General features: G+C 44.8%; 1 protein-coding gene across 1 annotated transcript in view; it reads right to left on the minus strand.

Moving 5' to 3' along the window:
* The window catches only part of LOC119459367 (trafficking protein particle complex subunit 9-like), a gene marked incomplete at its 5' end in the record, with an annotated part of 439675 nt that overhangs the window by 53771 nt on the left and 359402 nt on the right, over positions 1 to 26502 (minus strand). Inside the window, 2 exons of the mRNA XM_049671685.1 lie at positions 3481 to 3579; positions 19606 to 19699. Of these exons, the coding sequence (XP_049527642.1) occupies positions 3481 to 3579; positions 19606 to 19699 (193 nt within the window). The remainder of the gene's footprint in view (positions 1 to 3480; positions 3580 to 19605; positions 19700 to 26502) is intronic.

Genomic DNA, 26502 nt, shown 5'->3' on the forward strand with positions numbered 1-26502 from the left:
TTCTGTAACCCTAATGGTCCACCGGTTATCCATCCTACGCATTACATGGCCTGCCCAGCTCCATTTCTTCCGCTTAATGTCAACTAGAATATCGGCTATCCCCATTTGTTGTCTGATCCACACCGCTCTCTTTCTTTCTTTTAACGTTAGTCCTAAGATTTTTCGTTCCATCGCTCTTTGTGCGGTCCTTAACTTGTTCTCGAGCTTCTTTGTTAACCTCCAAGTTTCTGCCCCATATGTTAGCACCGGTAGAATGCAATGATTGTACACTTTTCGTTTCAACGACAGTGGTAAGCTCCCAGTCAGGATTTGGTAATGCCTGCCGTATGCACTCCAACCCAATTTTATTCTTCTGTAAATTTCTTTCTCGTGATCAGGGTCCCCTATGAGTAATTGACCTAGATAAACATACTCCTTTACAGACTCTAGAGGCTGACTGGCGATCCTGAATACTTGTTCCCTTGCCAGGCTATTGAACATTATCTTTGTCATCTGCATATTCATCCTCAACCAAATTCTTACACTTTCTCGATTAAGGTCCTCAATCATTTGTTGTAATTCGTCTCCATTGTTGCTGAATAGGACAATGTCATCTGCAAACCGAAGGTTGCTGAGATATTCGCCGTCGATCCTCACTCTTAAGCCTGCCCAGTCTAAGAGCTTGAATACTTCTAAGCATGCAGTGAATAGCATTGGAGAGATTGTGTCTCCTTGCCTGACCCCTTTCTTGATAGGTATCTTTCTACTTTTCTTGTGGAGAACCAAGGTAGCTGTGGAATCCTTGTAGATGTTTGCTAAGATATTCACGTATGCCTCCTGTACTTCTTGATTACGCAATGCCTCTATGACTGCTGGTATCTCTATTGAATCAAATGCCTTTTCATAATCTATGAAAGCCATGTAGAGAGGTTGGTTGTACTCCGCAGATTTCTCGATTACCTGATTTATGACGTGGATATGATCCATCGTAGAATATCCCTTCCTGAAGCCAGCCTGTTCTCTTGGTTGGTTGAAGTCAAGTGTTGCCCTGATTCTATTGGAAATTATCTTGGTGAATATTTTATACAATACTGAAAGCAAGCTAATGGGTCTATAATTCTTCAATTCTTTAACGTCTCCCTTCTTATGGATTAGAATAATGTTGGCGTTCTTCCAGCTCTCTGGTACACATGAAGTTGTGAGGCATTGTGTATAAAGGGCCGCAAGCTTTTCAAGCATGATATCTCCTCCATCTTTGATTAAATCTACTGTTATTCTATCTTCTCCAGCAGCTTTTCCCCTGGTGATGTCTTTCAAGACCCTTCTAACTTCAGCGCTAGTTATAGAAGGAGCCTCTGTATCCGGTTCATCACTATTTTGAATGAAAGTAGCTTGGCTGTTTTGGGCACTGCACAGGTCAGTATAGAATTCTGCTGCTTTTACTATGTCATCGAAATTGCTGATGATATTACCATGCTTAGCTTTCAGTGCATACATCTTGCCTTGTCCTATGCCAAGCTTTCGTCTTACTGATTTAATGCTGCGTCCATATTTTACGGCTTCCTAAATCTTTCCCACGTTATAATTTCGAATATCCCTTACTTTTTTGTTGTTGATTAGTTTTGACAGTTCAGTGAATTCTATCTGATCTCTTGAGTTGGACATTTTCATCTTCTGTCGTTTCTTTATTAGGTCCTTTGTTTCTTGGGAGAGCTTATCTACTGGTTGCCTTAGTGCCCTACCTCCCACTTCAATTGCTGCTTCTGAGATCAACCTAGTTACGGTTTCATTCATTACCTCTATGTTGTCTTTATTTTCCTTTTCTAAAGCTGCATATTTGTTTGCAAGCACCAGCCTGAATTGGTCTGCTTTTACCCTTACTGCCTCTAGGTTGGCCTGTTTCATCTTGACTAATTTCACTCTCTCTCTCTCCAAATTGAGAGAAATCCTAGACCTCACTAACCTATGGTCACTGCACTTAACCTTACCTAACACTTCTACATCCTGCACTATGCTTGGATGGGAAGAGAGTATGAAATCTATTTCATTCCTTGTTTCTCCATGAGGGCTTTTCCAGGTCCACTTCCTGTTGCTGCGCTTCCTGAAGAAGGTATTCATTATTCGGAGCCTATTCCTTTCCGCGAATTCTACTAACATCTCTCCTCTTGCATTCCTAGAATCGATGCCGTAGTTGCCAATTGCTTGCTCACCAACCTGCTTTTTCCCCACTTTTGCATTGAAGTCGCCCATGACTAAAGTATACTGAGTTTGCACCTTTCTCATTGCTAGTTCAACATCTTCATAAAACTGTTTTATTTCTTCATCATCGTGACCCAAAGTTGGGGCATAGGCTTGTACTACCTTCATTTTGTACCTCCTATTCAGCTTTATTACGATGACTGCTACCCTCTCATTAATGCTGTAGAATTCATCAATGTTGCCCGCTATGTTGTTATGCACTAGAAATCCTACCCCGGGCTTTTTCTTATCTGGAAGACCTCTGTAGCAGAGGACGTGGACGTTAGTCAGCACTGTGTAAGCCTCACCAGTTCTTCTAACCTCACTAAGGCCAATAATATCCCAGGAAATGCCTGATAATTCTTCAAATAGTCCTGCTAAGCTAGCATCACTCGAGAGGGTGCGCGTGTTGAACGTTGCCAGGTTCAGTTTCCATTGGCGGCCTGTCTTGTCCCAGAGATTCTTAGCACCCTCTGCCGCGTAGCAGGTCTGACCGCTGCCTTGGTCAGGTGCTCCGCAGCCACTGGGAACTGAGGGCCATGGGTTAATTGTCGGAGTCATGAGGGAGGTAGTGGCCGAATACTGCACCAGGGAGGGCAATTCCTGTTCTGGTGAGGGAGTGACTTTGATGAAGCTTAGTGGGCCTTACGAGTTTGGTTGCACCTGAACTAGTATAGCCCCACTAGCTCTCGGCGATATATTTTTTTTTTCTTGCCGGTGTCAGGCACCACTCCATGCCTGAAAATGTGGCGGACTGGAGTAGGTTTCGAACTTACGACCTTCAGATTTGAGGCCGGGTATTCTACGTCTGCTCTACGCCACCACTCCGTATAGCTCTTTACTAATTTGCTATCGCAATTGATGCTTTGACTTTTGGGTGAAACTGCGACACTTTTTTAAAATGCAAGCTTGGGAGTCACTTCCTGTCTGATGTATCTTTACATGATGCAGTGCCATGATTGTGATTACGTGTATATATATAAATGCTGTGTGCCACTTTTCCAATTAAAGTTCTTGACAGTTGGCACTGCGAGTGTCTACCCCTATCCATCTCGTCTGCTTCACACTGTACCTGTAGTTATGACTGACAAACAAGCTCAACTTTTCAAAATTGCGAAAACAATAAGAAAACAGTAAGAGCTAGGTAGAAAATATACTACGGAGATGCCTCGGGGCTGCACATTGTCATACACCAATCACATGAGAGAATGGGCGTTCTTCTTCCAATCACTACTGTATCTCACCAACTAGCCTAATACTCACGTGAAACATTGCGGAGAAGCACGCTCAGTCGCAGGGGCTCCCCAACTGGAAATACATACTCCTGCTCTGGCCGGTGGATCCTGCCATCAACCTGCACTTCTACATACAAAGCAACACTGTAAGCGTGTGTACAATTTAAATGTGGTACACTGACAGCTTGGAAAAGCCACAGAAAAAGACGACATTTTGAAAGCCAGTGTAACTATCCTGTGATGATATAATCTTTCATCACCATGACGGTCATTCACAAGCCTAGTTAAAATACATGAAAATGATATTAAGTGAAAAATCCAAGATCTTGTCGACCACACGCACCTTCGTAAATCATTTACCAGTTGCATTAAGTCGTTACAACATATAACTAAAAAAAAAAAAATGCCAGCCACGGGATACTTCCAACTTTGCAGACAGTAGGAGCACCAGCCAATGCTCAGGTTATTAAAGTGCCAATAGCGCAATATTGTATTACTGCTTATTATTACATTTCATAAATTGTTTGGGCTCTGAACTAGTTCAACTGGAGAAAACTATGTATTAATCAAGAGACTGTGATGGCTTTGCTTCTGACCCATACACTGTCTGTAATTTGTTTTATTTAACCAAAGATGCCCACGCTTTCCTTGTTGGTCCTGACCATATAGCTTCAAAGCACAACTCTACGCAAGTACAACAGGTTCAGACGGCATCTAGGACTTCTAAGGAACACAAAAAATATTTAAAAATTTTTCTGTAAGTGCAGAAAAGATGGTTGGCTGTAGCAAAATTCTTCTTTTTCTTTCTGGGGTTTTACGTGCCAAAACCAGCTCTGATATGAGGCACGCCGTAGTGGAGGGCTCCGGATTATATTTTGACCACCTGGGGTTCTTTAACGTGCACAACAACGCAAGCACACGGGCGCTTTTTGCATTTCGCCTCCATCCAAATGTGGCCGCTGCAGCCGGGATTCGATCCTGCGATCTCGTGTTCAGCAGCTCAAGACCTTAGCTGACTGAGCCACCACGGAGGTTGGTAGCAAAATGATGCTATTAATTCAGTTTCATGAAATCACAGTACCGTGGTTACAACAGTGCATCTGCTTTGTCCACCTTTTTTCTCGTGCTCAACTATATAAAAACACTGGAGCTAACCCAAAACATGTCAAATCACTTGTACCGCACCACTGCACTTAAACTGTTTTCTTAACTCCAGCATATATAATGTATGACATTCATATGTATCACATGTGAATAAGCAAGGCCTTACCTGTGCTAATGAAAATAGAAGTTTCCTCTCACCTTCTTTCATCTTGCGACTGAATTCCACCACTCATTCAGAGACAATGTTAAATCGTTTGCCTTTAAGCTTTGAGAAAATAATCTTTAGTCTGCCCCAGCAAGATAAATTTATAGGAGTCTTACCATCCAAATGTAATTTTTTAGCGCAGGCACAGCATGGATATAGGAGGCACAACACACACAGCGCTAACTTCAACCGCACATTTCTATCCAGTTTTCACACCTGTACTTAAACCACCCAAACCGTCATACGAGGCACATTTGCATTGCTAGTTGAACACAAACAAGTGTCTTTCCTGTCCTGTCTCTTTCTTTCCGTACCACTTCTGCACTTCCCTTCGCAAAAAAAAAAAAAAAAAGCACCCGCAGGAACTTTTGAGGCCTGATTACTAAGGCATTTTGTTTAATGCATGAGAAGATATTCTGACAGTGATGCTACTGTAGACTTCTGATTTGGAGCAATTTTTGGAGCATCAGAAATTTCATTTTGGAGCACTTTGGAGCAGGAAATTTGACAATTGGGGAGCAGCTGATTTTATTGCGATAGCAATTATATGGACACTTCAAGCGGATTTCTGCCATCGTCGTCGTCGTCGCCATGAGGTTTCGTATAAAGTCCGAAGGCGATAAAATCGTCGCCGCGCGCTGTATGCTGTATGTGCGAGCGAAAGCACACGAGTGACGTTCCGTATAAAGTCCAAGGGCGATAAAATCGTCGCTGTGCGCCGTATGCTGTATGTGCGAGTGAAAGCGCTCGAGTGAGGTTCCGTATAAAGTCCAAAGGCGATAAAATCGTTGCCGCGCGCCGTGTGCTGAATGTGCAAGTGAAAGCGCGTGAGGGACGCGCACTTTCACGGAGAGCAAACGCGACTGTCGCACGAAAAGCCATGGGGGGGTGGGGGGGAGGGAGGGGGGGGCGACATTGTGCTGTGGCACCAACGGCGCAAGGGGAACTGGCGACTCAGTCTCGCACACGAAAGGCACCATGCGTGGTGCTGTGGCTTAATCGGGACGCTCGCACTAGTGCTGTTTCGTCTCCTGTTTGCAACTAAGGCTGCAACTCAGGCTCGCCCTATCATCACGTTGCACGTTTTAATTCCCCGGTGGTGCAATTGTCGGCGATAGACGCCATCAAATCCGAGACTGTTTGGCGCAGTTAGGTGCAATTTTCGTTGATTGTATCAGGATGGCGCAGTAAATCCCATTTGGCGCACTTTGGCGCAGGAGTGGAATCACTGTATTCAAGCTCTTCTACTGATAATGATAGTTTCATGACACCACCAAAAGTTGCTATACTTTTAGCTGCCATAACGAAGTGCATCATTTCGCAGCTGTTTCTTTATATTCTGAGTAGGCAGCAGTCAGTGCCAGTGCTTGACCCATCTCTTCTTTGTGATTGTCCTGGGTGTTCGCGTTGAATTTTTTCACCTTAAGATACTATGTAACAACTAGCCCCAACTGAATAAGTTTTAGTACGAAAGCGTTATATGCCCCATTTTGCGAAAATCCGGCGGCCACGTGACCAACACATGGCACCAAAAATAGCCGAGGGCGCTAATAGTAAAAACACGTCAAGAAATGCTCGAATTGACGTCAAATTTCTCGGTGTCTTACGCAACCCCGCATCCTGTCTTCCTTATAAGCAAAACCTCACGGAACACTTTTGATGGTGTGCGGGTGACTGTCATCGGCTTTTATCACGTGCTAACGATCCTTCAATATGAAATGGCACCACTGCACAACCCTTTTGATAGTGTGCGGGTCACCGTCCTCGTCTTTTATCACGCGCTAACGATCCTTCAATAAGAAATGGCGGCACTGCACAACACCTTTGATGGTGCGCGGGTCACCGTCATCTTCTTCTATCACGTGCTAACAATCCTTCAATACGAAATGGCACTGCTGCGATCAACGTATGCATTTCTTGGACAATCCCCCATAATGGGTAGGAGCCACATACGTGACAAGAAACAACACTCTCGACGCCAAATAATGAGTGTACAAAATAAGGTATGTCACCGAAATTCTGTCTCAAAAGGAATGCCGTGCAAGTTTACAACGTGCACGATGACATGCGGATGAATACCTAAGCGAAAACATTTCACCAAAGCGACTACAATGCTTTTGCATTCCCACACATAAGCAGTCTTAAGTGTCTCTGCCGAATTTTATTGAAGTTGCATCATTGGCAGTAGTTATGCATGAGTGATAGGTGACGGGAGCACATTAGCAAAATAAGGAATGTAGCAGCTGACAGTTTCCTTGCTCTCCATGGCCTCTCCATGTTGTTTTGTTATCGTCACTGTATATATTGTCACCTGTAGTAGTGGGAATAGGGCAAGCGCAGAGGCGCAAGAAAAAAGAAGTGCGCGTGCTAACCGCCCGCTCGATGGTTCGCTCTCGCCGCCGTTTTCTCCAGAGCCCAGCTGCTCTCAATAAATGTCATCAGCCCCCTTTTGAAGACGTGTGGCAATATGTCATCTTTCACCCATTAAAAGTTAGTTGTGACTCTGTGCACGTGTTGTCTTTTTCGTCCTCCTTTGTCCCTGTTTCTAGCACAGTTAAAATCTTTCCAATATGATCTCCATAGCCAATGATGCAACTTTTTGCAGGTGTGTGTTCTTTTTGTGCTTTGCAGTTATTGCACTATCCATTGGCATGTAAGATTTACGATTTGCCCAAGCTTCCACACTAACGTAAATTGCAAAGCAGCAGTGCAACACGAGGAGCAATACATTTGCAGCATTTTGTCAAAAGATAAAATTTAATTACGTAACCTACTAAGAGTCTCTGCCCTAGCAGTAGATGTATTATGTAAAAAGAGTATTTGATAATAGACTCGTACAGCGAGTTCACTGCATGGAATCAAGTAGATGACATTGAGTGACATCAACTGAAGACCAAGAGGTTATGAGGACTCCGCAGCACCATACAGTAGAACCTCAATATGAGCTTGCGGGGACATCAAATATTAAGATATGAGAGGCCACACTTTATTTCATTAAATATTTTGCTACGTGTGATCGACAATGTGAAATCCGACATGATATTGCTTATAGCGAAGTAAATTTTTCTCTGCACATGACCCAAAATATGTATTCTGATAGGAAGAATGCAATGGTCACCCCAACCAATCTTCTGGCCATCTAATTTTAAAGTGAAGCTTCTTTGCCTCTTCCCTGTACTTTTCCACTGCTGCTATCTTGCACGGCGCGATGAGGAGTGGTTTAGCACGCGTATGATGTACAGGTGGGTCCACTGTTAGAGGAAACAAGCGAACGTGTGGCTCATGCAGGGTTGGGTCCACTGTTAGAGGGAACAAGCAAACGCGTGGCTCATGTGCCTTGAGGTTAGCGCCACCTCCCGCCGGAGAAGCGTGGCATTGAGGCACCCATGTTCTAGGGCACTGTACCCATGTAAAGCCCCTCAAACTTTGCAAAGTAGTGACAGGCTTTGAAGAATGCCGCTGCTTTCTCGCACGCCCTGAACGAGGCCGACGCCGTGTCACTGTTGGCCTAATGGCATCACGTGGGCCCTCGCGCCGGCTTCATTTGTTTACAGTTACCCCAGTTCACAGTCGCGCTCCACTGCCATTTTCGCTCGAGAAGCGTCTATACTGACTGGCGAGGAGCGCATGTTGGCGCTGCTGCTCTTCCGTGTTGTTTTGGTTTGCGAACGCCTTGAACTCAACGTCGCTTCAAGGCATTTTCCATCACCATTACCTGTTGTGCCTTTGGAGGTCAAAATAGTTTCAGCAAATACCGTCCAGTAATACTGTCCTCTTCTCAATACCGTCCATTAAGGGCGACAGGTTAAGCAGACATGGATCCATCGAATTGGGAGGGAGAACTTCAAACCAACGTGCTCCACACGGATACGCGAGGTAAGTCGCGAGTCTCTCATAGTATAGTATGTGTCAATCTTGCATGATTTGTTGCGGGCCATAACGTAGTAAATATTGCACAGTTCACTGATGATGTTGCCATTTGTCTGCACGCTTTAACACCTTTGCCTTCGTGCCCCTGCCATCAAATTACTGCGACCGACTCGAGATCCAGCGACTCAACCGCAGGATTTATCCTCCCCCTCACAAAAAGCTCAGCACTGAAGAGGCAATAGCCCTCAGACTTATCCAAACAAACACATTCCCAAACCTAAACAGATACAGCAAAATATACCCACAAACATATCGCGGCATCTGCCCCTGGTACGTGCGGCGACACACGCCCTACACTCTTTCATATCTCGTGAGGGTGCGGAGGCAAACCTCAACATTTAAAGACGCCTAACACGTCATTTGAGCGGCGGGAGGTACAGCTGACCAGCGATACCCTGGTGGGACAAGAAGCTCTCTTTCAGCAAGTACGTCGAGCAGCCATGGCCAGTGGAGTCCTGGAATGAGTACACCACCCATTCGTCCTCAAGATCAATGACCTTGATGGTCTAAACAAATGTTTTCTCTCTCTCTCTTTAACACAATTCCTACGCGACGTGTACTTTGTTTATATAAGCACTATGTGGTCGTATTTGGTAAGATTAATCGTTTTGTACGCCAACAGGCTTGAATTCGTGGGCACGCAAGGCTGCGTGCGAAAACGTGATTACAAAGCTTTTAGGATTCAGTACAGTCCTTTTGACGAAATTTGAGGCTCAAGCGTCAAAACTCATCTAAGGAAGGCAACTCTCTTCCTTTTGTGTTTACTTACCGGCCTTCATTAGAGCAAATAGCTTTTTTTGCCTCTTTTGTTCATGTTCATCGTTGGCGGTAGCCCGTTGGATTTGCGATACAACGGCACCGATTAAACGCGTGCGTGCTCTCCCAAAACCGAGTTACGGGGTGCATTTGTCACCGCACGACAGCATCATAGGTGTTTGAGATGTACCTGCTAATTCGCATGAGCTTTAAAGTGTGTAAAGGTTCAGATGCAGTGGTGGAGCACTCGCAAAGAAAATGTTGCGCTCACTGGCTCGTTGAGTCATTGGTTCATTTGCTCGTTCGTTTAGTCGTTTGCATGCTGATTTATTTGTTCGCTTGCTCGTTCGTTTAGTTCGTATGGCCATTATGTTTCTGAGACGCACTTGCTGTAGGGCACTTAGGATGGTGCGTTCGTACCCTCTGCCTGCCTCTGTGTGTTATAGCTGATATGCGCCACGAGTTTACATGGCCAGGATGGTGCAGATTATTTAGGTTGCTGAGGGCTTGCTGGAGGCCGGATGTTGGTATTCGATCGTAAACGTGTTATTTACAACCATTCGCAACAAGATCTTGCGACACGTGCTTGACAAATGTTGCTTACCTAATTGTAGCGCATGCGATACATTCGGAGTCGTCATGGTACGGCGTTAGCGCTCATTTAGATACTTCTTAAAAAAAATAGTTATCAATACAGGAAAAAATAAAAGCTGCCGTCACTGAATTTGTACAACCTTCCACATAGAAATTAAAGTGGGAGGAAAGGCACCAAGGCAGCAAGTAGGTATACGCTCTCCTAAGTAACAAAGGACCTAATAAAGAAACGACAAAGCATGAAAGTGTCAAACTCGAGAGATCAGATAGGATTCGCTGAACTGTCAAAACTGATCAATAAAAAGAAAGTCAGGGATATCCGAAATTACAACAAGGGGAAGATTGAGGACGCCATAAAATATGGATGCAGCATTAAATCAGTGAGAAGAAAACTTGGTGTAGGACAAGGCAAGATGTATGCACTGAAGGATAAGCAAGGTAATATCATCAGCAATTTCAATGATATAGTAAAAGCAGAGGAATAATTCTATACCGACCTTTACAGTACCCAGAGCAGCCACGCTACCTTTGTTCAAAGTAGTGATGAACAGGATACTGAGGCTCCTTCTAAAACTAGCGATGAAGTTAGAAGGGCCTTGCAAGACATGACCCGAGGAAGAGCGGCAGGAGAAGATGGAATAACAGTCTATTTAGTAAAAGATGGAGGAGACGTCGTGCTTAACATTATACTAATCCATAAGAAGAGAGACGTTAAAGAACTGAAGATTTATATGCCCATTAGCTTGCTTTCAGTATTGTATAAAATATTCACCAAGATAATTTCCAATAGAATCAGAGCAACACTTGACTTCAATCAACCAACAAAACAGGCTGGCTCAGGAAGGGATATTCTACAATGGATCACATCCATGTCATCAATCAGGAGTACAATAAACCTCTTCTATATGGCTTTCATAGATTATGAAAAGATTCAGTAGAGATACCAGCAGTCATAGAGGCATTGCGTAATCAAGGAGTTCAGGAGGCATACGTGAATATCTTCGGAAATATCTACAAAGCTTCCACAGCTACATTGGTTCTCCACAAGTAGAAAGTTACCTATCAAGAAAGGGGTCAGGCAAGGAGACCCAATCTCTCCAATGCTATTCACTGCATGCTTAGAAGTATTCAAGCTCTTATACTGGGAAGGCTTAGGAGTGAGGATCAACGGCGAATATCTCAATAACCTTTGGGTTGCAGATGACATTATCCTATTCAGCAACAATGGGGTGTGATAGGAGATTAGACGATGTTTGAATTGTGCGGCCAAATGTGCGTGACTGTTGTGGTGCATGATGGACGAGGAAGAGGAAGAGCCGGTGCCCGGTGCAGAAGGGGCAGCCATGTCACTAGCCTGAGCTGCCTAGTCCGGGCTTTCGTCCCGAATGAGCCGAGCAGTCTATCTACCCAAGGCCGGTGTTCCTGGGTGAGCTGGAAGAGCGGGCCGGGCGGTCCCTGTGCCTAATCTGGACTTTCGTCCTGAACGAGCCGAGCAGTCCAGCTACCCAAGGTTTGCCTATGACGTTTACGTTTACGTTTGCCTATGACATCGACATGCCCCTCGTGCCTTCACCACTCTTAATCTGTATGCTGGAAAGGCCTATTCAGGAGCAGCGACTGACAGCAACGTCACCATTCAAACGCCCTTTAAAAGACTGCCCACAACGGTTCACCGACAGTGGGCACGGCGAAGTGGCTGGAACCATGCCGCTGATCAAGAAATTCTTTTTATTGCAATAGCAATTATATGGACACTCCAAAGCAGACTTCTGCCGTCGTCGTCGCCGTGAGGTTCCGTATGACGTCAACGGCGATGAAATCGTCGCCGCGCTCCGGACGCTGTATGTGCGAGTGAAAGGGCGCGAGGGACGCGCGCTTTCATGGGGAGCGAACGCACGTCGGAGAGCAAACGCGCGTTCTGCGCCATGCTCCCTGAAGGGCTGCAGAATTAAGCGTCTCTTTCCTCCTTTCCATATATAGAGAGCAAACGCAACTCTTTCCATCGCGCAAAAGACTGTGGGGGGACGGGAGGGAGGGAGGGGAGGCGACGTTTAGCTGCGGCACCAAACACGTATTTATATAAAAACGCCGCGCGCATTCGGTGCGAACGTGGGCAAAACGCCGACGGCGCTGGCAACAGTTCTGCGTGTTGCTGGTGCTGCTGCATGTCCAAGTTAATACAGCTGATAAAACTACTATCCTTACTCCGTATAGCTCTCTACTAATTTGCTATCGCAATTGGTGCCTTGCCTTTCGCGTGAAACTGCGACAAATTTTTCTTAACACAGGTCAGTTCTTCTCTGTTCAATATTAGGAGTGGCGATGAAATTGTACTTTTGGTTGTGCCATGCCCACGCACCTGTTTGAATATTGCATATGAGTGTCTTTTTGTTTGTAAAATGTTGCTCTGTGGGAATGTTGAAGAGAATCCTGGACCTGATGTTAAAGAGATGTTCGAGAGCATTTTGCAGGGGCAAGCCGAAATTTGTACTGAACTTGTAGGAATAAAAACGTCTTGAATCGACTGAATCAGCGATTAATAACTTTGCTTCACATTTGAATAACCTTGAAATCAATGCCAAGCACTTGCAAGCTCAAACAGGGTCAATTGAAACTTTACATACAACTATAAACACTTCAGTCTCAATACAGCAAGCTGGTTGATTTAGAAGATCACAGCCGTTGCTCAAATCTTGTTGCTTTTGGGATACCGGACATGCCCAATGAGTCTGAATCTGCACTGTGTAACATGGTTATTAAGGAAGTGTTTCAGGAGAAACTTCAAGTCATGTGCTCTTCAGTGGCAAGAATTCACAGATTGGGAAAGCCATCAGCCAACTGACTGATTATCCTGTATTTTCAAGATTATAGAGAGAAACAAGCGGTGCTCTGCCGCTCAGCTAAACTAAAAGACACACGCATATATGTTCAAAATGACTACTGCGCAGATACATTGAGGAAACACAAGCTGCTGTGGGCAAGCGCAAAACAAGACAAAGAGCATGGTAAGAAGGTATCGCTTGTTCACGATAAATTGCGAATTCATAACCGGTTTTACTGCTGGGATGACGGTTCTAACTCTCACAAACAGACGTCGGAAAAGCGCGATGAAATGAGGGTGAGCTAGCTGTGAGGTACCCACCAACTGCGCTTGCTTTCATTGAATGCGAGAAGCATTGCAAGTAAAACTGGCCAACTTGAAAATATTTTGTTACTGTATGATCCGCACGTGTGCGTTATTACTGAGACATGGTTGCACAATGCCATTTATGCCAAAATTGTGCCGCCATGCTATCAACTGTACGGTGTGATCGTGCTTCTCGCGGCGGTGGTGTAGCAGTCGTCACAAGGAATGGTGTTGATGTATCTTTTGCTGAGCGGATTGAATAGCTTGAATATCTATTATTGAAAGTGTCTGTTAGGGGGGCAGCGTTTTATCTTTGTGCTTTTTATCGCCCTCCTGACGCCAAAGAATCCATTCTTTTTTATTTGTATTAGAAGAACTTTCTGTGGGCCTAGTTGGTGCATACTTGATAAACTTGTTAGAGCGCAAACAAGAGACAAGGCACAAAAGGAGGGTCAGACACAGGACAGGCGCTAATCACCTTCTACGCGTCCGTGATAAAAATGTAATAATAACAAGTGACTTCAATTTACCGGCAATCGATTGGAATAACCTCTGTTATGGATGTTCTACTTCATGTGACATAATATTGGATCTAATGTTTGCTCTCGGTCTTGAACAAGTTGTGAAAGAACCTACTTGTGAAAATTCTATTTTAGACCTTTTATTTGTTTCCGAAAAGTTTAATAAAGGGTTGGTTCAAACAGAATACGGAATTTCAGATCATAAATTAATTTACTTCACTTGGAATCAAAATGATAGTAATGATAGAAGGCAAGAGTCGTTGCCAATTCTCATTAGAGACTTCCATCGGGCAGATGACGTTGCTGTAATTGACTACTTGGAGACACATCTTGCCATCGCAAATACCAATGTCGAATCATTATGGGAACTTTTTCGCGGTGCTATTGAATACTGTGTCAAAACTTTTGTTCCACTTAGGAAAATCTACAAACACCGATCTAATCCTTGGATTAATTGTGACATTATACATTCTAAGCGCAAAATTAAGAGACTGCGCAAACAGCACAAATCTTCAACGCCCCAGTTTGTCGAATTAAAGCAAAAATTGGTTACAAAAATTAACAAAGCCAGACACAGGTTCTTTCAAGAAAACCTAGAAGAATATATTAGGTCAGACCCCATCAAATTATGGCGTTATTTAGGCAGTGGCAAAACGAAATATCAAAGATAACTGTGGATACCATTCCTGTGACTAATGCCATAGAGATTGCCAATCATTTTAATAAATACTTTCAGAGCGTTTTCTCGGAATGTGATGAATACACGATTAATTCAGGGTCTCCTTTGCCGCAGAATGTAACTATATCACGTGCAGGAGTGCTTACAATGTTGCTCAATATTAACCCTAAGAAATCTTCTGGACCCGATGAAATTCCTAATGCGTTCTAAGGCATTACACTGAACAAATATCTGGCTTCCTTACCCACATATTTCAATTATCACTTAATGCTAGCGTCATAGCTCTTGACTGGGGTAAGGCACGCATTGTCCCGATTTTCAAAAAAGGCGATCTCTTGTTGATAAAAAATTACCGTCCTATTTTGATTACCAGCACTTGTTACAAGTTATTAGAACACATAGTTGCCAACTACATTTGTAAGTTTTTGATGCAAGAAAATGTGTTGTCGTCATACCAGCATGGTTTTAGAAAGAATATGTCGACTGTCACGCAACTTGTGTCAACTGTTAACGAGTTCTCTCATGTCCTTGAAGTGTCTAGTCAAATCAATGTATTATTTTTGGACTTCTGCAAGGCATTTGACCCAGTGTCCCATGCTAGGTTTTTGTTTAAATTGGAATGTCTAGGACTCCCATCTGGAATAGTTCATTGGATTAAAGCATATCTGCATAACAGAACTCAGTTTGGTGATGTGCGTGGATGCTTCTCCGATGTGTTGTGAGTTACATCTGGTGTTCCGCAGGGCAGTGTGTTGGGGCCACTGTTGTTTTTAATTTATATTGATGATTTAGTTCAAGTAATTCTAAAAGAAGTGGGTGCCAGCTTGTGTGCGAACGATTGTGTAGTTTTAAACAAATATCGTCTAGAATCGACCAATTTTTGCTTCAGAAGACTTGGCAGTCAATAGATGAATGGTGCCAGGAGTGGGGCATGCAGCTAGTAAACATGGAGAAAACAGTACTCTTACGTATAAAAAAAAAGAAGTTGCCTACTACATTTTCATATGGCCTTTGTAATAATTCAGTCTGTCAATTTAACAACTACAAATATCTGGGTGTCATTCTAACTGATAAACTTACATGGTCTAGTCACATTTCAAGCTTCTGTGCATCTGTGCTCAGACAACTTTGGACTGTGAAGAGGAAACTAAGAAATGCTCCTATAAGTACAAAATTGCTGGCTTATAATGGTTGCGTTAGGTTGAATACACGGCAGTCATTTGGGATCCTCACACTAAAAAAAATATAGCAAAATTGGAAAGAATTCAAAGGAAAGGAATAAGATTCATTTTTGGAAAGTATAAAAGGTATATAGTATGCTAGGTCATAGTATGCTATGACACCATCGCCTAGTCGTTCATGTGAAAGGTGGCATGTTCGAACGATCCGTGTTCGTCCGTACCGATGCCCTGCTCCGAGCCATGCGAAACGGTTTCGCGAAGCGTGGACCGGCGCACGCGCGGGACGTCCGCATCGCTCACCGACCCCAACCCGAAAAGGAACAACCTTCTCCCTCTTGTACCCGTCCCCTAAAGCTGCACATCGTCTGTGCTGCAGCGCAGACGATGTGCAGGTGAAAGCCAACCAGGGTTGACTCCGCTCATGCTGCGTACACTCAACGCACTCGACAAACACTAAAGTAGTGCAAGGGAGAGAAATTCTGCATGCGCATTGCCCACGTGGTACGATGTTCAATTCGGCTAGCAAAATTTCGGCCGGCATTTCAGATGCTAAGTTCACAGCGAACAAAGCTTGCTTTCTTGAGTCGAACGAGTAATTTCAATTCGTGCGAGGCGAACTAATGAGGGAAGCAAAGTGTGACACCTCAACATCACGGTCCACCAGGTTGTGTCCCTCCACGTGCGACTGGTGGCTTCGTAAAGCCTTAGGCCTAATGCGTCGCTACCTTGACAACAACTGGCACCAAAAAAAAAAATCAACCCCCAAAATGGGAACAAGAACAGGCAGCCACAAGGAGACATTGGCTCTGTGAGGTGGTCCTACCCCGCTTGGTGTGCACAGCATCCGAGTTGATGGCGCCCACCGTCCCAGACGGTGTCGGAGCGCCCGGTGCCAGGCCGCAATACCAGTCAGCCCATAGCGGCACTCGTGGCCCGCGGCCACCCGGCTCCCAGAGCCGCGACATCCAAAGTCATAGTGATAGACGAAGCTATTTACACAGGAAATTTGGCCCACCCACGAGGCTTCCGTACTCACACGCTTCAGGCTTGCCAATGCTTCGCGGGCGCTAGGCCTCGCTTTGCCAGGATGCAGACCACGTGGCTCTCGTACCGACGAGTGTACTTCGAAACACTCGCGAAAAGGCTTAGCATGTTGTAAAGTTCAAACACGCTACAGCAACCGTCGCCTCACTCAAGCAAGCACGCCGCCGACACTAGCGATCAAAATCCACATTAGGACTACGCTTCGGTTGAAACAAAGGTTGTCTCGAACCGAGCAAAACTGTTAAAATTATCGTCCGATGCCCCAAGAGGTCCACAATGGGCAGCCAGATGTGGGGTCTCCCACGTGCTCTTGGGACAAAGGAACGACAACACACTAGTGCAAACAATCAAAAGGGCCTTTATTGCACCTTTCATACACTAATACACGCTAGCCGAATTACTACCAATAGAACATTCACATGGGCGTGTGACAAATCAAGGAAGTCCGACTCACCGCGACCGGATAGCGAGTGAATATGTTTGCCCCATGCTATGCATGACACCATCGCCTAGTTGTTCACGTGTGCGGTCACACGAACGATGGCGCGTTGTAACGATCCGTGTTCGTCCATACCGGTGTCCTGCTCTGTCTCGCGAGACGGTCCCGCGAAGCGGGCCGACGCACGCACGAAGCGTTCGTGCGTGTTGGTCGCTGATCCCAAGCCAAAGAGAAAGCTGTAATGCACTGATTTGGGCTTGTTGGTATGACATCGTGAGGCTTATAGCGCATGAAAAGACAAGGACAAAGGGAGAGGTGACACACACAGGCACTAACACACACAGGTGACACACACAGGTGACAGGTGACACACACAGCGCCTGTGTGTGTTACCTCTCCCTTCATCCTTGTCTTTTCACGCGCTATAAGCTTCACCAAAGAGGAAGCGCCTTCGACCTTTTTCTTCCAAGTCACCCCGCCGTTCGGTGGCGTTAGCATCGCGACACTCGCGCCATCTCTCGCAATGTGCCGCAACCACTACGACCACCGCCGGCGCTTAGCCACGCGGAGAAGCCGGATTACAGGAGACGCGAGCTATGAGGGGAAAACAACATCAGGGGACGCGTGAGAGTCGCGCATCCCCACATTGTAGACAAACCTGTTCTTATGTTGTATATTGTCCCCCTCCTGCTTGGGCCAGAGTTATGGCTTGCAGTATTTGTAAATAAAACGGTTCTTTGAGTTATGAACTCCTCGCGAGTTTTTTTCCTAAAATCCCTAGCCTCAACGTCACCCCCATTATATGAGAGGCTGATAGATTCAGTTACTATTTCAATATCGCGGCCCCAGCACCATATTTACAACAATATTTTTAATGGTGCAAATTGTAGCAAGTGATAAGCCTTGGCAGGCAGGGTGGTGCCGTATTTTTGCATGTATAATCCACACTGAGAATCTGAATAATTTAACAGTGATGGTGGGGTGTGAGTTATGCTTGAAACTACAGTGAGAAATTTAACAGTATGGAAAGGAAGAGGAAATTTATTTGTTATTTATTTATTCAATACTGCCAGAGACCTTTTGGCAACCAAGGCAGGAGTGGTACAGGAAGAAATATGATAACAAATACAAGGGTAACAAAAAATCGTTGGAACATGGAAGCAACACAGGCACCGAATGTATTATCAATAAAAAAGCAAACAAAAAGGACACTAAGTCACCGCACATAGTGGGAACAAACAGAAGTGGATGAAAATAATAAAAAGAAAATCCCTCCCCCCCCTTTTTTTCTTTCCTCTCTTTATTTTCCACATTTTTTTTCTTATTTCGTATCAAATGATCAGCAAGGAACCTTACTAAATATTGGACACGGCTGATAAAAAGAATGCGGGTGACATCATTTGTGTCACCTTGCGTGGCAATGAGTTCCATTCCGATATCGTTCTAGGAATGAAAGAGTAGATATAGGCATGGTTTTCGTGTGGGGCATTAATAATGCTTTCTAGTGTCTACCTCGAGTTTGTCGGGTGGTATTAAGCTGCATATACGAATGGCAGTCGTTTTGTTCGGCCGGTGACGATATTGAAGAGCACCTGTAGTCAGTGAATTTTGCGGTGCGATTCAAGTAGGGGCAGTCCGGATTTCGTGCGCAAGCTGGTCATGGATATGTTTCAGCCATAAGCACTGTAGATAATTGAAGTGCCTTGTTTTGCACCTTTTCTATGCGACTAGTATCCTTCTCTGTGTGCGGGTTTCACACGGCATTGGCATATTCAAGTACCGGTCGTGTGATACTTGTGTAGGCAACTAATTTTGTTTTACTCATGGCGTGCTTCAATGGGTGTTTCAACAGCCACAGTTTTTTTTTTGATGCAGCCGACACTGTGTGGCCCACATGAGCGCCCCAACTTAAGTTTGAACTGATGTGGATGCCTAAGTACTTGAAATCACTGACTGATACAATGGAGCCGTTATTTATCATGTATTTGCAATGCAAATGCTGCTTCTTTCATGTCATAGTCATGTGGGTGCATTTAGCAATATTGAGATGCATATCCTAAGTAAAACACCAGTCAACCACCGCTGCCAAATGCCTGTTGAGAATTTCCTGGTCTTTCTCGAATTTTATTTCAAGGTACAGAACGCATTCATCTGCTAAAAAGCGGCTGTTTAGGGGAGAGTCCAGGGGATAAATCATGTAAATAAATCAGAGAAAGGTGATGGACAAAGCACTGACGTGTGAAGCGCTGTGATTTATGGCAGCACCACGTATGCTGCTGTAACGCCAAACCACAAGGCAAAATTTGTGCTGCCATGAAGTCACATCTGCAGGTGAAATTTGCTATGACCCTCACCGATTATTTTGATTACTATGGGGACTTCTGATTATTTGGTATTTTGGGCAATCCCCGTCGAATCTAAATAATCCATCGTAGCTACTCTACATGGCCTTGCATTAGTGTGCATACTCAAGTTCTTTTTCTTGGGCTTTTCAACTGCACCCTCGCCTTATAATCGACAACTGCCATGCTTCACAGTGCCTCGGATCAAAGGCAATGTACGACACAACTCACCCCACTGCAAAGGCGACTGGAGGATGGTGTCGAGCATGTGCGATGTCCAAGGCACCTCGTCCAAGCTGGCTTCACCGCCACGCTCCAAAGAAGGGTGCAACAAGCAGTCAAGGAAAAAAGAACATGTCTGAAAATGCAACCGTGCAATTTAGTTTCCCGACGCATCAACAACCCATTCTCCCAGCAACTGCCTTGTTTTGCCTCAGCCATCCTATGCCAGCAAATTTCCTGACCTCATCACACCACCTCTGCCACTCACAAATGTGCTTCCTTTCTGTTGGCACCCATTCCAATGAAACATCTGCTCTATGGATTATGAGTAAGTCTATCTAATTGCCAATTTAGCATAATGATTTCAGTTATAATTAATATTCGCTCACATGAGACACCCTTGACCACCAGAATTTGTATGCAGGCAATGGAACCACAGCAACATATAACATATGCGATGTGGGGAGCACACGCCGCCATCTTCTTCCGCGTACGCTCGTCGTCGCATGAGCATGTAGCGCACGCGGCGGGAGCCGGGCAAACATTTTCTCCCATGTACGCTCGTCGTCGCATGCGCACGTAGTGGGTGCAGCGGGAGCCGGGTGGACATGAGAGAGCGGCACTTTGTACTCTCCCGGTTCTCGCTCGCCTCTCACGACTCGCGTACTCGCGCGGGAAGAGGGAAGGTATCCGACGGAGGAGAACATTCCCCTCGTGAAAAGGTAAAAAGGTATAAGAGAGCGCAACCGAGAGACCCCCGGGCCTCTCTGACCTCGCTACACCTGACCTGCCCCCACGGATATACCCACTGCAACCCGTGAGTGACCTCGCTTGCGTGACTTCCACACGCAACGAGGCAAGCCTATTTATTCCTTATTACAGAGTGGACTTCCCTCTGCAAGCGTGCCTTATTGCTCACAGCAACAGCAATATATGTTGTTGAACTGTCTCGCTCGTTGCCTTATTCGCCCGAACCCTACGTAGCTGTGATCGCACACGCTACAGGTGGGGTACGTCGAAACGACTGTGTGTGGTTAGATCCGGAGCTTGCCTTCAGCCTTAGCCTCACACAGAACGAACCCCCACAGCGGACACAAATTTCTGTTATAATCAACACCTTATGCTGGATGCCACTGCTACACTGTTTGGCCACATCTATGCTCATTTCACTACTGCACAATTTCACTAGTGCACACATTTCACTAGTGCACACATTTCAATAGTGCACAACAACCCAAGGGCAGTCAATAAATACTCTTCTCGGGTAACAAATTTTTGGAGGCAGTGATGAAGGCAACAAATCGCACAACCACGTGGTTAGAAGTTCCAAAGTTAATTATTGTAGTATTTCAATGTGCACCACACTTTCCTCGTGGCATCACATTTTAGTGGAGCCATGCAGGCTTCAGTTGAATAAAACTTGTAGTTGGTTTATAATGCTTAGAAAAAAGATACTGCACAATAAACAGACAAGCATAAAAAGCTAGAGACACTGACAAGTGCAAAACTTTCGAAGTCTGAAATTGTGCGTTTGTCTTTGTCTCATGTTTTTTTTTTCATTGTTTTCAAATACCGACAAATTTTGGCTGGCATTTGTCTTGCGCTGTGCTCACCATGACATAAAGGACTCTGCGACACGTGCTTCACGGTCACAAGAGAGTATGGCAAATCAGTTCGGCAAAGGTCCCTGCAGTTGTTGGCTAATTGGGCTTGGTGCCGCAACTTGCAAGCCTCCTGGTTAGCTCAAATTGTAGAGCGATTGCCCCGGAAAGGTCATGGGATAGCAGTGGCATACCAACTATTTTTTGAGTGCGGGGTGGGGGTGGGGGCAAACTCTCTCCTCTCTTTCTATATATTATATATATATGTATATATATGTATAGATTGAGAGATGGAGAGAGAGATTTCCGTGAGTGGAACATTGGAAGAAAATAAATGTTCCGTGTATTCGTCTGTTCTTTCTGTATGAATTAGAACAAATAGATCATTCAGAGAAACATTCCCTTGGTGTGTGTGTGTGTGTGTGTGTGTATATATATATATTGCCACGGGGCAGACCGTGTCGTACGCGGTCGTAGGTACGGGAGACACCGAGGTGGCTGGCGGTGGGCGCGTCATGTAGCTGCGCAAGAACTTCTGCCCGAAGATGTCGAGGTAGAACAAGCAAAAAAGTTCCGGGCCTTCAGGGCGAAAATTGCGGCAGTACAGAATGCCGTCGCGGAGGACGAATGCACTGATAGCGGGTTTGGGATGCACAGAAGCTACCCATTCGATGAGAAGAGGTAGAGATTCATCACGGCATTGTTCATTGCGAATGTCATGCAAGTTTGAAATGGCTAGGACGCAAGTATCCGTGTCGTGGGCATCATGGTCTGGACTGTCGACCGGGTGACGGGAGAGACAGTCGGTGTCCTTGTGTAAATGGCCAGATTTGTACAGAACAGTAAAAGTGTATTCTTGTAGCCGTAGCGCCCATTGACCCAGTCGTCCAGTTGGATCTTTCAGCGATGAGAGCCAGTAGAGAGCATAGTGATCAGTGATAACGAAAAATGGGCGGCCAAATAAGTAAGAGCGGAATTTGGCCACTGCCCAAACCAACGCCCCGCACTCGTGTTCCGTGATAGAAAACTTACGCTCTGTGGTCGAGAGAAGGCGGCTTGCGTATGCAATGACTCGCTGTGCATTCTTCTGCTGCTGAATGAGAACAGCTCCTATGCCATGGCCGCTGGCGTCTGTGTGAAGTTCAGTAGCAGCGGAAGGGTCCTAGTGAGCCAGCAATGGTGGATCCAGCAATGGTTGAGCCATTAGCAAGCGGACAAGGGCGGCAAAGGCTTTGGCTTGTGCAGGTCCCCATGAGAAGGAAGCATCTTTCTTGATTAGGTCAGTGAGCGGGCGAGCGGTGTCGGCAAAGTTCTTGATGAAGCGGCGGCAATATGAGCATAGGCCAACAAAGCTTCTGACAGCTGCTGTGGATGACGGTACGGGAAAGTTGTGGACGGCGCGAATCTTGTTGGGGTCGGGCTGAATTCCTGTGCCACTGACAAGGTGGCTGAGAACAGTAATCTGGCGACGTCCAAAGTGGCACTTCGACAAGTTGAGTTGCAGGTCGGCACATCGGAAAACACCAAGAATGGCCGACAGACGCGTAAGGTGACTCGCAAATGTGGGCGAAAAAACTATCACGTGTCATCTAAATAACATAGACAAGTGGACCATTTATAGCCACGAAGTAAAGAGTCCATCATTCGCTCGAAGGTTGCCAGGGCATTGCAAAGGCCAAATGGCATAACCTTGAATTGATAAAGCCCATTCAGCGTTACAAAAGCGGTCTTTTCGCGGTCCATGCCATCTACAGCGACCTGCCAATACCCAGAGTGAAGGTCTATGGACGAGAAGTACTGGGCTCCATGCAGACAGCACAAGGCGTCATCAGTACGTGGCAGTGGGTCTTTGCGCGTGATCTTATTCAGATGTTGGTAATCGACGCAAAAGCGCCAGCTGCCATCCTTCTTCTTAACAAGGACAACTGGGGAAGCACACGGACTAGACGAATGTTCAATGACGCCTTTCACGTTCTTTAAAGATAAGCAACAGATAATTGGAAACAGTCCCAAGCTCAAAGGAACCAACTTTGCGGTGCGCGAATATTTTTCATTGCAGACACGACTGGCTAGAAAGAAGTTGCTGGAATTTACTAAACCAAAGAAGGTTCCGTTCAAGCTTAATGTTGATAAGCTAAGAATAAATGACAGTGTTTACGTATACGATGCCGCTAACGACATCGTAACACTAGTTTCAGCAGAGGAAAGGTGTAGCTCGGCGACACGTGTCATCAAAAACAAATGTTTGCCTTATCGTAATAACACTAAACACTGCCAGCTATATTTATGCTTCACTAACATCCGCAGCATCCTTCCTAAACGCATCGAACTTTGTTCATATCTGGACAACTGTGAATGTGACATTTTAGTACTAACCGAGACGTGGCTGCACCAAAAGATTAGGAACGATGAAGTCCTGCCAGATTTCAATAACTTCAATATCTACCGAAATGATAGGAACGACAAAAGGGGAGGTTGGGTGCTGATTGCAGTAAAACAGCATATAACGTCCTTTCCCGTTATTCTTCCCAGCCAATTAGAGATTTTGTGGGTTTGCATCACTTCGCCATCTACTAAACATATTTGAGGAGTCTGTTACAGACCACCAGACAGTCCCCAATCTTTTGTCTCCGATTTGCATGATAACCTTGCTGAAATAAAAGTTAAATTTCCAAAATCAAGTATTTGCCTACTTGGCGACTTCAGTTATCCCGAAATTGATTGGCCTAGCTTAAGTTCATGAACGCGTGACGGCACTAATTTTATTCAATTAACTTTCGATTTCTCATTGGTCCAACTAGTTAATCAGCCTACCCGAGGCAACAACACGCTCGACCTCGTCCTCACGTCATTCCCTGACAGTTTTAGCGCTATTTCTTGTTCTCAGGGATTTAGTGATCATATGCTGCTGAATTTCATGATTTCCATTTCTTCATGCACACGTGTGCTAATACCTAAACGTATTTTTGATTATAACCGTGCTGACTACAATGCTATTAATCTCGGCTTGCAAAGTTTTTGTGACACATACCTTCCGAAGTTTTTTCAGCATTCTGTCAATGACAACTGGCTTTTGTTTAAACATAGTTTACTGGAATTAACCCACTCTCATATACCATTACGCTCCTTTCGCATGAACGCGTCTAAACCATGGTTTAATCGGATGCTGCGTGCACTAAAAAACAAGAAAAAGCGACTTTTCAAAGCAGCTAAGCGCCTGGGCACACCGGCTTCATGGCAGAAACATACAATCACCAATAAAGAATATTGCAGTGCCATCCGTAAAGCCAAGTTTAAATATTATTCCCACGACCTTCAATCGCTTATGACGCACAACCCCAAAAAATTCTGTAAAACGATATCACCCGCTAAACTTATTTCCTTGTTAAATGACACTGGTGCTCCCATTAATCAAGAAGAATGTCCTACTGTATTCATCACCCGCTAAACTTATTTCCTTGTTAAATGACACTGGTGCTCCCATTAATCAAGAAGAATGTCCTACTGTATTCATTAACTATTTTGCTTCAGTGTTCACGCAGGAAGACCATTCCAATATTCCACCATTAGCTGATGTAGACCAATACATGAGCCCCATAGAAATTAGTGTCGCCGGCATTGCATCACTGATAAACAGCCTCAAGATATCAACTTCCGCCGGTGTCGATGATATTAATACAAAAATACTCAAAAACACTGTCATACATTCAAGCAATATTCTCTTTTACATCTTTCGTCAATCCCTAACAACTGGAGAAATTCCAAATGACTGGAAAATTGGCAAGATTATCTCCATTTTCAAATCAGGTGATAAAACAAAAGCGTGTAATTATCGCCCCATTTCATTGACATCAGTTTCACGCAAGATCCTCGAACACATAATCGTATCAGGCGTTGCGCAGCATCTCGACAGTAATAATTTCTTTTTTACTAACCAGCATAAGTTCAGGAAAGGCTTCTCGTGTGACACTCAACTGCTAGAATTTACTAACGAACTGCAACACAATATGGATGAGAACTTTCAAACAGACTGCATATTCTTAGACTTCTCAAAAGCATTTGACCATGTCGCGCATTCACGCTTAATAGCTAAAATCACTTCCCTTAACCTAGACTCACCAACAACCTCATGGATAAGGAACTTCCTGTCATCTCGCAAACAATTCACAGTTGTTAACGATCACTCATCTCAATTTAGCGAGGTACTATCTGGTGTACCTCAAGGTAGCGTCCTGGGCCCGTTGCTGTTCCTCATTTACATTAATGACTTGCCCTCTAACATTACATCAACCATTGGTTTGTTCGCAGATGACTGCATTATTTATCGCAAAATTTGTTCATCTTCAGATCACCTAGCACTTCAAAGTGACCTCGATCACATAACCGCTTGGTGAAAATCATGGCAAATGTCACATAACACCGAAAAATGCAAGCTCATGACATTCAGCCGGAAAAAATCAATCTCTTCTTCCAATTACTTACTGAATAATACCTTAGTGTCCCGTACGCTTTCATATAAATACCTAGGCGTTCATTTCACGAGTAACCTCTGCTGGTCCACCCACATACAGAAAGTAACAGCCAAAGCATCGCGCACATTAGGATATCTAAAACGTAATCTCCATGGAACTCCTGCCACTACGCGTAAGCTCGCCTATCAAACATTTGTTCGCCTGCAACTCGAGTACGCATCACCCATTTGGTCACCTCATCAGGCTTATTTAATTCCCTCGCATTGGTTCAAAATCGTGCCGCACGTTTCATTTCCAGGAACTACAACCGTCACTCAAGCATAACAAGCATTAAATCATCGCTCTCACTTTCTACATTGCAATCAAGGAGAATAATCGCCCTAATCTGTCTATTCCACAAGATAGTCCATAGCGTCAATCATTCAACGCTGCCTCTTGCACAACCTTACCGCACTTCACGTCGTTTAAACAACCCTCTAAGCTTCCAACGCATTTCTGGTAGAACCGTTGCATTTATTTCATCGGCTTTGCCGCAGGCTATCATTCACTTGAATGGTCTTCTGGAGCACATCGTGGAGATCCGTGATCCAACTAGTTTTAGGGCCGAAGTAACGGCCATTTTTTCTAAATACTAACACATTATTAAGTATTGTATAATGTTGTGTTTACTTTTCAGTGATGGGTACTAACAGTCAATAAGCATTGTTTTTGCATAGTCATATTACTCATGCTCCTGACATTACCCCTATCTATGTAATCCCCCCCCCCTCACACAATGCTCCGATGTGGAGCCTGTGAGGCAACGTGAATAAATAAAAATGAATAGTCAGAAT

This window comes from Dermacentor silvarum, chromosome 7 (assembly GCF_013339745.2).
Source record: "Dermacentor silvarum isolate Dsil-2018 chromosome 7, BIME_Dsil_1.4, whole genome shotgun sequence".
Taxonomy (NCBI): Eukaryota; Metazoa; Arthropoda; class Arachnida; order Ixodida; family Ixodidae; genus Dermacentor; species Dermacentor silvarum.